General features: G+C 41.4%; 1 protein-coding gene across 2 annotated transcripts in view; it reads right to left on the bottom strand.

The window, feature by feature from the left end:
- Window positions 1-6,842: 6,842 nt before the first annotated feature.
- The window catches only part of TM9SF3 (transmembrane 9 superfamily member 3), a 124,843-nt gene continuing 117,062 nt past the window's right edge, over window positions 6,843-14,623 (bottom strand). For both annotated transcript variants that reach the window (XM_068124571.2, XM_078783339.1), the window contains one exon: window positions 6,843-8,664. In XM_068124571.2, coding sequence (XP_067980672.1) covers window positions 8,597-8,664 — 68 coding nt within the window. In that variant the 3' untranslated portion in view covers window positions 6,843-8,596. The remainder of the gene's footprint in view (window positions 8,665-14,623) is intronic.

Below are 14,623 nucleotides of genomic sequence, written 5' to 3'. Positions count from 1 at the left end.
CAGAGGGGCAGGAGACAGACAACGAGAGTGGCACTCAGTTGAGAGCATACCTCCTCCAGGCTGAATATTTAACATTTTCTATCCACTGATAGGTCGGACCTGGATTCAGACCTGAACCAAAATCGAATCGGCTTGTTCTTGTCACCTATCCAACTCATCACCTTATTTTGTCATAACTAGTCCACAACGTTTTGAGATATCCTGATACATATCGTTAATTTGCCCCCTCAATGGTGAAAAATCACTTAAAAAAATTATCTTATCCATATCCAGATTCAATTCTTCACCAGAATCTAATCATTTTGTCCTTGTCACAAACCCAACCAGTCCACCAAAGTAGGTCCGAATCCGTCCATAAAACGTTGAGATATCCTGCTCACAGACAGACATAACCCTCTGTCCAGGTAATAGGTGTCCACAACCTCCTTGACTATAATGTGGAACGTCGGTCGAGAACCTTGTGCGAATGAGACAAAAAAGGACCCCACTAAAAGTTATGGTCAACACAAATAATATTTTCGTGCTCATTACCTTGTGTGTCGACGTTGTCCATGTGGCACACTAGTGACACACCGCGTATGGTAGAGAAGATGGTGAAAGTCTCATTTTCTAGAGTTTGAGCTGAGAAAAGCTTTCAAACAGACAGAGCCCCAGATCGTGTTTCTTCCAGGGAATTCCTGGAAAATTGATTCGGGATTCCTTCTTTTTCCTGAGACTGGTGTTGGCTTAGCGGTTAGGGTGCTGGCTTTGGATCCGAGTGATCCTGGGTTTGAATCCTGGTCAATCGCTGAATTAATGCCAGGTGGGTTGACTCAGCCTGTCATCCTTCCGAGGTCGGCAAATTGAGTACCAGTTCACTGGTAATTCCCTGTGTGTTGCAGGAGGTGACTAACAGTTGGCGGCAGGAAGGGCATCCGGCCATAAAACATTGCTTCAAAAAGGGGACCACAGTGCCCTAAAAACGCCAACCCCTGCTCTGCAGGGGAAAATGGCCTTTAAAGGTGTTTTTTTTCTTCTTTAGTCCTTCCTTATCCTGTTTGTTTTGGTTCGAGCTCAGAAAACATAACACGAGATGGTTTGAGCCCAAGTGTTAGATGTTCTTGTGCTTGTGCAGTGTGCACCTCCTTCCCCAACACCACAGAGAGACTCAAGAACTTGTATTTTATGGCCTTTAAAGCCATCCCACAACCAAGTTGACTCATTAAGAAACGTGTGAAATGGTAAAAGCTAGCTCCATACAAAGTTACATGATGATTGGATGAAAATGCAGCCGGTGTTCCAAAAAATCCGTTTTCTGCAGGCATGGGTTGCAGGGCGTTTCACGGAGCAGGAATAAACGGCCTAGAGCTCCCTTGGCCTCGGCCACTGACTAATAGTAATAATAATGAGGCCAAAGGTAACTGTCGTTTCTGAACCTGGCAGATCGACCGTTGAAACCCTGGCCAAGTCATACCAGACTAAAAATGGGACGCTCAGCATTTAAAGGATAGAGCACAGACAAATCCCCCTGAGGTTGGCATCCAGTGGGAAGAAGAAATTCCTTTTCGATTGCCACTATGAGAGCGAAGCTTCAATTAAATCAACGTGCTCATGTAGAAGATAGGGCACTGGGTCCATCAGCACCGATGAACAAGTGGATGGTTCTGGCATGGTATGACCGCTCTGAAGGGGTTGCGTATAAAACATAGGAAGCAGCTACCTTTCAGATTATGTATAATCAGATACGATTTGTGACAGCAGGCCACACACACATCATTATTTATCTTCTAAGCAGCAGGTAGCAGGTATCTTCCAAAGATGCAAGAGAGGCCTAAAAAGACGAAGCAACTAAATATTCAACGAAGCAACTCGGATAATCAAATAACTTTTTTTAAATCGTCCGAGGAATGACCCTGGATCAATCCTGGTTTACCTTGGTTGCACCTATTCGCATTAGGCGTTAAAATAAATCCCGTAGCTTCTTTCGGGAAGAGTAGGCAGGTTATTGCCGGCATTATGAACAAATTATAAATTCCTGCCTAAATCAGTTGCAGCCGAGCAAGAGGCCTGGGCAGCCTCGTTATGAAATATTTGGGCCAATACTTCCCACAAGGCAGGATTAAATGGAGCAGTTATAGTAGTGAATGAATCCTACTGCAGTCGAAGTGATAATATTGTACCTATAGTAGTAGTATGGTAGCACAAAATCCAACTAGAACGGCACTCGGTGGAGTGAATACCTCCGCCAGGCTGAACAGTTTATGTTTTGTATCGCTCTGATAGGCCGGATCTAGATTCGGACCTGAAACAAAATCTAATCGGCTTCTTCTTATCACCGAACCAACTCATCCACCAAGTTTAGTCATAACTTGTCCATAACTTTTTTTAATATCATGTTATATAGGCCTATCGCTTTGCACCCGATCTCCCAATAGTGAAGAATCACTTAATAATTAAATAATTATCGTATCCCAATCCATATTCAGATCTTCACCAAAATCGAATCACTTCGTCCTTGTCACACACCCAACCTGTCCACCAAGTTTTATCCAAATCCGTCCATAACTTTTTGAGATATCGTGCTATGTATCGGTTTTAGCCCTATCACTCAATGGTGAAGATTCAATAAAAAAAATTCTACCAGCCGGATCCGAATCCGGATCTTCACCAAAATATAATCATTCGTCATCGTCACATTCGCTACATCTCTGCCAAATTTCGTCAGAATCTGTCCACAGCGAGACAATGATCCCAAATATACAACAAACGTAGTGAAATGTAGTTCTGAACGAACACAACAATGCCATGGCCGGTACAAAATGTATATATGGATGGACTCAACCAGTGACCGAGCAACTTGGTCGAATTGTGGGGAAATATTACATGACAGTTGGAAAAAGTCCAGAATCAGTGGCCAACTGTATCGAGACAACATGGAAACAAGACGTCATGCGGAGCACGACACTTGCAAAATCCCCCCCCCCCCCCCCCTCCAAAAAAGTTTCCATTGATACAGCAAATTGTCCATTTCATGAAGATTAAAATTTACGATCTTGATCAAAGCTCAGGTCAACAGGATGAAAAGTGACGATTTTTCAGATGAAAAATGATTTTAGAAGTTTAACCTTGAGTTGACCTTTGACCTCAAAAATAGTTAGTTTCCCAATTAAGTGAGGCAATGCACAAATGCTGTTCTATTTTCAAGTCAATCGGATAAACATTGATGGGTTTTCAGATGAAAATTAATGATTTTGGAAGTTTGACCGAGTTGAACTTTGATCTTTTGACCTCAAAAATAGTTGGTTTCCCAATTCAGTGAGGCAATATGCAAATGTTCAATTTCTAAGTAAATCGGATGAAAATTGACGGTTTTTCAGATGTAAAGTGATGATTGTGGAAGTTTGATCTTGAGTTGACCTTTGACCTTTTGACCTCAAAAATAGTATGTTTCCCAATTTAGTGACTCAATATACAAATGCTATTCAATTTTCAAGTCAATCGGATTTAAAATGGCGATTTTAGAAATTTGACCTCCAGATGACCTTTGACCTCAAAATCAATAGGCTTCTCAATTGGGACGACCTATACAACTTGAAGTTTTGTGACGATCGGTTTTGAATTGTGACCTGTAGGCCGGTGACAAACAGACAGACAGAACCACAAACGCAACCGACCAATATACTTGAAAAATCTTCGATTTTGCAAGTAACAAGGTGTGCTGCCAAATAGTGTTAAATTTATTTGGCATTTTTAAATAATATAGTTCAGTGTACAACTTATTTTTCAACTGTACAACTTCTTTTGTAACTTTCTGTGATAATGCATTGTACGAATAATACATTCTTAACGTACACGACTCTTGCATGTGTTTCACTTGTTGATATCTCACCCAAATGTCTGCAAAACAGACCCAGTTAGACCCTACCATCCTCCCCATTGCACCCTCCCCCCATCTTTCCAAAGTGATTGGTTGGTTTATTTACCAAAACGTGAAATTATCTATACTGTACTACAAGAGATGTTTGTCTGTCACCATTTTTCGCAGAGACGGATCTTCGTCAAACTTTCAGAGGTTCATCAGTGAGTTGCAGGAAGTGTTTTAGAGTTTAGACAAAAATATACATATTTAAAAGAAAAAGTTAGATTTTTTTGGTTTTGGTTAATGCATGGAATGGTCTTGGATAGCCAGTGGCAGCAAAAACGGTAAATAGGTTAAAACTGGAATTACATCGGTACCTACAAGCACTGGGGATAGAGGGTACATGGACATAGGCACAGACGTGCGGGCACGATGTGTCTGATGACGACCTCCTTCCGTTTCTCCAGTACATGGCACAAAATGGCTGCAAGCAGGGCACATCTCAGATACACTCATCAACCGCACATTTGGGCTGCTACCTCTGATAACGTCATCCTTACATAACGGGTTAAAACCCCCGTCTGGAAAAGACAATACATACAAAATGACGATTTTGGGAAAGGACAAAGGCTAAGGTCCGATTTTATCACTGGGTTCAAAGTGGTAAAACCATATTACATTTAAGCCTTTATCTTCAGATAACAATCTCTGGTACTTATTTTCCACAGTTTTTGCAATGTTGTGACCTTTACCCACCTATAACAAGCTGTAAATTGTTACATCAAGAAAACTCTACATGCGTTCTTACTCTCTATTAAGATTCTTTGTTTTCTTCGTTTCCAACAACTTACAGCATATTGCAGAAGCTTCTTTGTACAATCTTGTGAAGAAGCCAAGAGGCACCCAAATATCGTATTGATTAAATCCATAAACACAGACGACTTCAGAAATCAAATAAACGATAAATTTTGGGACAAAATTCAAAAGATAATTTCAAGAGGTGTGGGGGAACAAGCATGAACAAACATCTTCGAGAAGATGGAACACGAAGGCAGGGAACTAGAGCGAGGTGACTTGGTTGGAGATTAAATAATTAGATGTGAACTTGGCCTTCTGCAAGGACTGAAACAGTCTGCAGGAAGCCGTCTTAAGGTGGCCGGAGCAACTGACATTGCAAATGGAGGAAAGCACTGGTATCTCAGAGATTGTGGGTTCAAAACTGGCTGAAGGGAGCCATACGTGTTAAAGATTTAGATTTTAAACATCTGGAAATGGTCTCGGTTCAATTGGTTAAAAAATAACCAGCAGACTTGATGACCTTCAGGTGGTCTTAATCTTTCCCAACCGGTTTCGTCCACAAGTGATAATAAAATAACCACCTTTAGAGGCCATTTTTCCCCGCAAAGCGGGGGTTGGCCTTTTTCGGGAACCATGGTTGTTGTTGTTTTTTTTGTGATACTGGACCTGTGATACTGGACAAGTGATACTGGACCACAATTTACGGTTTATGCCTAATGTCCTCAGGGAAACGTACACGTGAAAGGTGCTGCCCAAAATCCCCACAAATAATTAAATAAACAGCCTCAATTGGTGATCGGACCGTGCAGACAAATTAAATTGGTAACGTGGACTTGTGGAAAGACATTGGCTGGCAGAATATGCCAGGCACTCACTTCTGAGATGTGCAGCCTCGATTTGATAACCGACCCGACGATAAACCATCATTTTGGAACCTCGCAGACAGGGCGAGGCATCGATGCGTTATGCGTCCACCATCCATCAGAAGGGCGTTAAGCTGAGCATCCTGTCTGCTCACATTAATTGGTGGCTATTAAAGATCTCCCAGTGTCTTTTGCAAAGTGTAGGCAAGCTCTTGCCAGCACCCTGATGAACAGAGGTGGTCAAAAGAAGGGGATGGGGGAGTAAGGGGGGTCCAAATCTCCAACATATCTCCATATGTGAGAAATCAACAAAATCCATGGAATTTCTTGGAAGAAAATTCCTCCATTTCATATCCATACAAGGCAATTTCATATTCATACAAGTACCAAATGCAATTCAATAGCAATCCTAATTCATGTTTTGCAATGTTTCAATTGAATAAACACCAAAAACACCAACAACAACAAGGTTCAGAGGTCACGCACTTGCCTTTGAGCTGTCTAGACCGAGTTCGATTTCTGGATGATTCAAAGGAAGTGCACCGAGTATGCAATCGATGAGTATGCAATCCTTCAGAGGGGATGTTAAGCCAGATGTAACATCTGCTTGCACTTGCTGTTTGACATTAAAGAGCAATCATTGGCCATATATTCCAAATGCCTGTCCAAATATTTCAATGAATGTCAAAAGCCTGGCTAACCGGTTATTTAAACCACTAATGGGACAAGGCACAAGGTGATGATCAATTTTTGTAACATACGCAAGATTGGAAACTTCTTGTCCCCCTTCCTCAACTATAAAGTTACATTAAGCCACTATTATATGTGTAAACTTAATTAACCCAATAAACATACTTTAGCTTTCAATTGAAGCCGGCCGAACGGGGCTAATGATCGAATGTTCATCTTGTCTGCCGACACAGGCCTTCATAAAGATGCCATTGCCTCATGTTGAACGGTATGCCAAACTGATGGCCCCAGTCAATATGGCAGCACAGGACACTTTGGAGGCCATTGTGTCGGGCAAAGACAACTATTTCTCATTCAACGCACACCTACTTTCACAAGTGTGGACAACCCTGCAAATAATACTGTTATTCTCTTCAGCCTCTCGGGATGGCCTACCGGAGTTTGCATCGCAAATTATCTTAGACATTTGTCCTGCTGCAAGCACCAAACCCAATGCACAAACCCAAAGCAGGGCTGAAAAAAAAAATCGTCATCATCATAAAGAGAAGAACAATTGCATCGAAGCCGATATCTCGATTTCCAAAACGAGTCGTTTCCCCATTCACCAAAAAACAACAACAAATAAATACATAACAATAATCATGAGCAAGTCATATGTTACCCTTTCTTATTTATTATGAACACCAGAGAACCAACTCAGAATAACAGATTGCATCAGTCTCACCATGATCAGGCATGTTCGGGCACATGAAAGCCATTCTACCCTCATCGGGCTCAGTCTCATCGAAACACAATATCCAAAACTTTGAAGGATTTTCACACTTGAAGACATTCATTCCCAAACCTGAAGGAACATTTCTCATAAAACATCCAATCAATTTCGGTCAACAATATTCGATGCCGACCTTTGGACAAGCACCGTTTAGATAACTACCCCCCTGACAAATTGCTTGTGACAAACAATAAAACCGGCTCTAAAATGTTCCGTTTGGGGGGGGGGGGGGGGGGGGAGACAGAAGGTGGAGGGAGGAGCGCTGGTGTTGCATTTAACCATGCCCAAATAAATATCAACAGTGCTCCTTTTATCAAACACAAAAAACTGGAATAACGTGGGATGCAGGATGCAAAAGAATAAAAGTAGCGAGCATCAAATTCGCAGCCCTATTAAAAAAAGCATCGCGAGGTTATTTCGAGCATGCAACAGCCAGGCGTAATTGTTTGAAAATTATGTTCGTTTTGCTTTTCTTTCCTCCTGAAACAGCAAATGAAATGTACAAAAGTGCCAGCACAGTGTGAAGCAAAATGTGTGAGCTTGCTTAGGAAAACTACTTCCTATGAAAGGAAAATTTGCAGCTCGAGGGATTATGGAAAGGTATACAGTATATGCAAAAAAAAGAAAGAAAAAAAAAAAGCCCGAACACCCCAGTTCCACAACACGTGCCTGTATTTCAGAATTCCGGCAACACAGCAGGTCATGATAAAACTCTTGCTTTGTGAATAGTGATCACAGCCCAGTATATACAGCGAAGCACCTTGCACCTATATATATATATGGTGATTAATTCCTGGTGAAACCCTTCCTTTTGAAAAGATCAAGTGTAAAGATAGAGAAAGAGGGAGAAAGAGGGAGAAAGAACAACAAAAGACAAGAGGAGGAATAATGAGGCAAACCAGAAGCGGGTGGTGTGGTTTTGTACCTGAACTAACACAAAAGTAACCAAGCTGCCGCAGTGCACAATCAATTTGAATACTTACCTTAAAATTTGAAGAAAGGCCCCAAATGCAAAACTCATAACTTTGAAATTGCATTAATTTGCCAAATTGTGGAGACCAAACGACTTCAAGGCACCTCCGCCCCATCCCACTCACTCCCTCGTAGCTAGAATTCACCTTTTCATAAGAAACACAAAAGACAGACAGACAGAACCCAACTTTCAACCCCCGCCTCCAGACCTTAAAAAAATTGTATTCATATATATATGGTTCACAGAGCAATGAAATTAGCAACCTGTGCAGGAATTGCCTACGGAAAGACCCAAAACAAGAAAAAGTAAACATCAAGTACAAATATCTGAAGCTTACAAAGGTTACCAAGAAACATCTCGAGCAGATGCCCTCTTGGTGAAGCCAGTGCATACACAAGTATGCAAAAGACGCCAATCACGCCGAGATCATCATACAGTGTTATTAAAATCAACTCGTCGTGCCTTCACATCATCTTTCACCAAAGAGTCCCTCCCCACAATCCCCAGCTCAAAAATGACAGCCAAAACCTATGCAGATCCATGCAATTCGCCTCACAGTGTAACAAAAATATTGATGACATCGTTAATTCCTTCTTGGGTACTCAAAGCAGCTTCACCGCATTGCATTTACTCTTCATTCCATTTGGTCATTTCATGACTTTTCAATCAATTTTCACATTGGTGTAAATCTTGCGAACAAAGGCACTTGTCCCCACATATCCAACAGCACCTGGGTAGGAAAACAAAAATGCATACAACAGCCAATCTATGAGGATCAAACAAAACCAAGTTTAACAATCAATTATATCATCGTTAATAACATCAAGCGCAAAGAAGATTATGAAACTCCAGGAAAAAGTTCGAAGAAAAAGAATATATATTTCAAAGAAGGTAGATTTCAAAGAAGAATAAGATAAAGTTCAAAGAAGATGATGAAGCTCAAATAAGAAAATGAAGCTCAAAGAGGAAGCCGCTTCTTCTTCAGAGGAAGAAGAAGAGATTTGAGATCATCTCCATATTCGACGTGACATAGCCGAAACACTACAACCAGTTCTAATGCAATCAATGAGAAAATGTCCACTGTATTTTTAGAGTGCATCCATACATTATTCGTCATTGTAACAGTGGGACCTGCCTTCAAATGGTTTCACAATGCAATTTGTGCCTTCAGGCATCATAAGCAAGATAAATACAAGTCATTTAAAACACATGGGCTTGGGATAGGCCAGCACAGACCAAATCAATTTGGAAGAGGATGGAGATCGATTTTTCTTAATGCAGGAGTACAATAAAGCAATCATTTTATTTGCTTCTTTCATGGTTCACCTTTTTACCAATTCGATTTTCATGAAGTACAAACATAAACATGCTTCATTCTTTTCGAGTTGGAGTGAATAATAGCAGGAAAAAATTGCAACATCAACTAATTTATGTTGCTGACAAATAAAAAATGATCACGAACTAATTAACAGGAAGAGGTCATGCTGAGCACAATACTTGCAAAATCCACCCCTCACCCCCCCCTCCCCCCCAAATATAAAGTTGCTATGGATACATTAAAATGTCCATATCATTAAGATTAAAATTGACTATCTTAATCAAAGCTCAGGTCAATCGGTTTAAAGTTGATGATTTTTCAGATGAAAATTGATATTAGAAGTTTGACCTTCAGTTGACCTTTGACCTCAAAAATAGTTGGTTTCCCAATTCAGTGAGGCACTATGGAATTACTGTTTAATTTTCAAGTTAATAGGATGAAAAGTGATGATTTCAGAAATTAGACCTCAAAATAACCTTTCACCTCAAAATCAACAGGCTCTTCAGTTGTGACAACCTGTACAACTTAGTAAAGTTTCATGACGATCGGTTTGGAATTGTGACCTGTAGGCGATTGACAAAGAGAATAACGCACAAGACCAACCAATATACTTGAAAAATCTTCGATTTTACAAGTAATGAAATGAAATAATATACGTCACTTGGACAAGACAACGAGCAAATGTATTTGCACAGATCCAGGCTAGTGCCAAGATAGTGAGCATTCCACCACATACGAGACAAATTGACATGACAGGTGGTTAACATACTTATTAAAATAATGATTTTTCCTCTCTGCGATCAATTAGGCTGAATTTAAATGTGGCTTTAATGAGGGTTGTTTCCCGTGCTTCATCAAACAGAATGAACACAAAATCAAAATTACTACCAAAAGACATTAATAAAATATAGATGACAGAATACATTTAAACATTCATTCACCGAGTAATTAAATGCTTCATCAATAAGTGACAGGGCGAAAGACGACATGGTCGGTGGGTGTGATGCAGATGAGAGGTTGTGAGTGACCTTTGTGCAGGTGGGTGTAATGCAGATGAGAGGTTGTGAGTGACCTTTGTGCAGGTGGGTGTAATGCAGATGAGATGTTGTGAGTGACCTTTGTGCAGGTGAGTGTAATGCAGATGACATGTTGTGAGTGACCTTTGTGCAGGTGAGTGTAATGCAGATGACATGTTGTGAGTGACCTTTGTGCAGGTGGGTGTAATGCAGATGAGAGGTTGTGAGTGACCTTTGTGCGGGTGGGTGTAATGCAGATGAGAGGTTGTGAGTGACCTTTGTGCGGGTGGGTGTAATGCAGATGAGAGGTTGTGAGTGACCTTTGTGCAGGTGGGTGTAATGCAGATGAGAGGTTGTGAGTGACCTTTGTGCAGGTGGGTGTAATGCAGATGAGAGGTTGTGAGTGACCTTTGTGCAGGTGGGTGTAATGCAGATGAGAGGTTGTGAGTGACCTTTGTGCGGGTGGGTGTAATGCAGATGAGAGGTTGTGAGTGACCTTTGTGCGGGTGGGTGTAATGCAGATGAGAGGTTGTGAGTGACCTTTGTGCAGGTGGGTGTAATGCAGATGAGAGGTTGTGAGTGACCTTTGTGCAGGTGGGTGTAATGCAGATGAGATGTTGTGAGTGACCTTTGTGCAGGTGGGTGTAATGCAGATGAGATGTTGTGAGTGACCTTTGTGCAGGTGGGTGTAATGCAGATGAGATGTTGTGAGTGACCTTTGTGAAGGTGGGTGTAATGCAGATGAGATGTTGCGAGTGACCTTTGTGCAGGTGGGTGTAATGCAGATGAGAGGTTGTGAGTGACCTTTATGGCAGTAGTGCAAAGGATGAAATTTTTAAAATGTTTTTTCGACTTTGGTTAGAAACTCGAATGAAAGCTGACGTTCGCCGTAGGCAGGTGTTTCTCCAAGAAGAATCGGTGACACATTTGATGTGCAACATTGGCAATGATTATAGAGATTGTTTCAGTAAAATAAGAAAATAGAAATAGACCCTATGTGCAGGCTGGAGATAGATGGGGCTTAGAGGTTATCTCCATATGCGGCTTTCAGAAGGTGGAACGGAGCCCTGCCAGGTCTCATAATATCCACCTTCGTGAGTATATGGATGTGTGTGCATGCGCGTGTGTGTGCGTGCATCACACATTTGAGGTTGGCTGAAGATTATAGTGGTTTGAGGTTAATTATATAACAGAGGACAAACAGCAATTTACTCTCCCCTGCTGCAGAAAGGCCAATGGAATGAACAAATTAAATAATTCTGCATACTGAAGCAAAATAAAATAATGCTTCAGATGAATAAACAAAGGCATAAAATATATATTTTTAAAATTTTGAAAATAATAATAATAAATAATGTAAATAAATAAATAGAAAAAATATATAAATAAATAAATAATCAAACAAACAAACAAAAATAAATAAATAAAACTGCACCCGTATCCGCAGTTCAGTTTGGCATTTTTCATATGAAATAGGCGAAGCAAACGAAGCCCATTAGAATTACCTTTTAGAATTAAAAAACGGTGGGTTAGAAAGGTTTGTCTTCATTATTGACGGACGGACATAGCCAAATATTGAAGCAGCTTCATCGCTTAAAAATAACATTGCATTGAAATTTTGTCTGTGCAACCTGCCCCCACAGGCCCCTGCTTATAATAACTTAACTTAACACTTAACAGGCTAACCCCTGCTCTGGCTAACCCCTGCTCTGGCGGGGGAAATGGCCTTAAAACGATCATTCATTCATTCAATAACTTAACAGGTAAAATGTTTTTAATAGTATAACAAAAAAATAAAATAAAACATTTCATTGATCTACCTACCCAGAAAACGATTTTGGCTTTCCTTTGCTTTTGTATGCTGCAAAAAGGTTGGGGTGGGGTGGGGGCACTGCTGTGCCCTCTGTAGGTTAGAGCAGGTATTTTATATTTGACCATGGTGCTGGCGATAGCTCGCACACTCTTCACAAAGGACACCATGGGATATTTTACGTCCACCAACTAATGCCGGCAGACAGGACGCTCAGTTTAACATCCATCCGAGGGAAGGCGCACATGATTAATCGCCCTGCGCCTGCAAAGACAGCTCAGAAGGGAGTGTGCATACTTCTCGGCTATCTTGACAGCCCAACGATTTGGCTTGTCATCTGCAATGTGATTTCATATTTACTCACCCATATAGTTTGAAATGCCTGTATAATGTCGACAAAATATAAACAAGAGCAATCAGAGATTGCAGACCCTCACCAGGACGTATTTTCAGTGGTTTTTAAGGCTTTTGTGTTAAAACAAATATGGCGGCCGAACCACGCGTTGTTTTTTTTTTCTCCACCACTTTATCTCTAGATGATGTTCAATAAATTTCATCTTGATCGGATGAAGTTTTGTACTTGTCGAATTATGACGTCATAATGGAGACGCCTATGACATCATTATTAACATATTTTATTCCCCATGGAGAGTTCTTTACAATGAGCCATGTCTCAATTTTTTCTATGCAGCACTTTCGGAGATAGAGGTGCAAAGCTTTTCGGTTTTTCCAAGATGGCGGCCATACCACGTGACATATGACATCATATTTATAACTTAAAAATTCTACAGGTGGAGTTGCACATATGGTGAAAATTTCCTGTCAATCGGACCAACTGTTGAAGAGAAAATCATATTTATTTTGTGCAGACAAACAAACAAACGGACTCAAATGCAATACCCTCTCCTCTGGCGAGGGTAATAAGCAAAACCCCTAGGGAGCCATTCACATGAATGCAGACAGGATATACTCCACAATGCAATACCATGCTCTTAGTGGAGAAGGACTACAGTCAGAGGTGGATGGATGAGAACATGATACATTGAAAACAAAGTCCCTCTTCCAAACATTGCACCATATGCTATACACAGGTTCCCATAGACAAGACATTCTTCAATTAATTAAACGTATGCTTGTACTCGGCCTGGGCAATAATGGAAAAACCTATATCAAGATAATGGACCTCATTATCACGATAATCTATCTATAATTCCAGTAATCTCTGTGTGTGTGTGTGTTTGTCTGTGTGTTTGTCTGTGTGTATGTCTGTGTGTCTGTGACCGCTGTTTCTCGACAACCACGGGTCCGATATACTTTAACCTTGCCAGGTATATTGCTGGGGACCTGAGGATGTGCCTTTTCAAGGTTTCATATTAATCGGAGAAGTAGTTACCGAGCTATGTCCAAAAAACGATTCAACCAATCAGAGAGCAGCGAGCTATCACGTGTGCCGAACGTGCCGAACAGACTCTGCCTCGGACGGCACATTTGAGAGCGTATTCATTTATTTCACGTTGGCAAACTATGTTGGCGTTAAACTATGTTTTAAAACTAATTAAAACTAATTTGCGATTCATCGTAACTGCGATATGCGACCTTCCGGACAGTGAAGACTTCACTTCCGGCAGCCAATCACAGAACACGTTGTTGCGTAGGCTATTAATGTTTTTCCTTTTCATTTTTTTAATTGAATTGATTGATTCCTTGCGATTAAATTGCAAAAAGCCAAAATACGTTGGCGCTAATTGAATAATTGGGCATTAACACTAAATGGCGAATAATCGTAACTGCGACATGCGAACTTCCGGACAGTGAAGACTTCACTTCCAGCCTTACGAAAGTGCCGAGTTACTGTCTCGATTGTATCTTACCACTGTCTTATTGTTAGATCTATCTATTCTATCTTATCTATATTATACTTACCGTCTATATACTTACTGTCTATCTTATAGATAGATTGTAGATAAAGACAATGCCCCAATCGAGTCGTCGTTTACGAGAACGACGGAACGAAGCTGCACTTCGTGCACGCGCAATGGAATCTGACGAAGAACGAGCTGCTCGCCTGACACGCGACGTTACGCGCGTGACAAGTCGTCGTGCAGCTGAAACGGATGAAGCACGGACTGCTCGCTTGGCAGACAACACTGGACGCGTGACAAGTCGTCGTGCAGCTGAAACGGATGAAGAACGGACTGCTCGCTTGGCAGACAACACTGGACGCATGACAAGGCGTCGTGCAGAAGAAACGGATGAAGAACGCGCTGCTCGCTTGACACGCGACGTTACGCGCGTGACAAGGCGTCGTGCAGCTGAAACGGATGAAGAACGGACTGCTCGCTTGGCAGACAACACTGGACGCGTGACAAGTCGTCGTGCAGCTGAAACGGATGAAGAACGGACTGCTCGCTTGGCAGACAACACTGGACGCATGACAAGGCGTCGAGCAGAAGAAACGGATGAAGAACGCGCTGCTCGCTTGACACGCGACGTTACGCGCGTGACAAGGCGTCGTGCAGCTGAAACGGATGAAGAACGGCCTGCT

This window comes from Myxine glutinosa, chromosome 8, assembly GCF_964187855.1.
Source record: "Myxine glutinosa chromosome 8, kmMyxGlut1.1, whole genome shotgun sequence".
Classification (NCBI taxonomy): domain Eukaryota; kingdom Metazoa; phylum Chordata; class Myxini; order Myxiniformes; family Myxinidae; genus Myxine; species Myxine glutinosa.
Note: the sequence above shows the minus strand (reverse complement) of the source record. Positions and strands in the feature narration are given on the sequence as shown.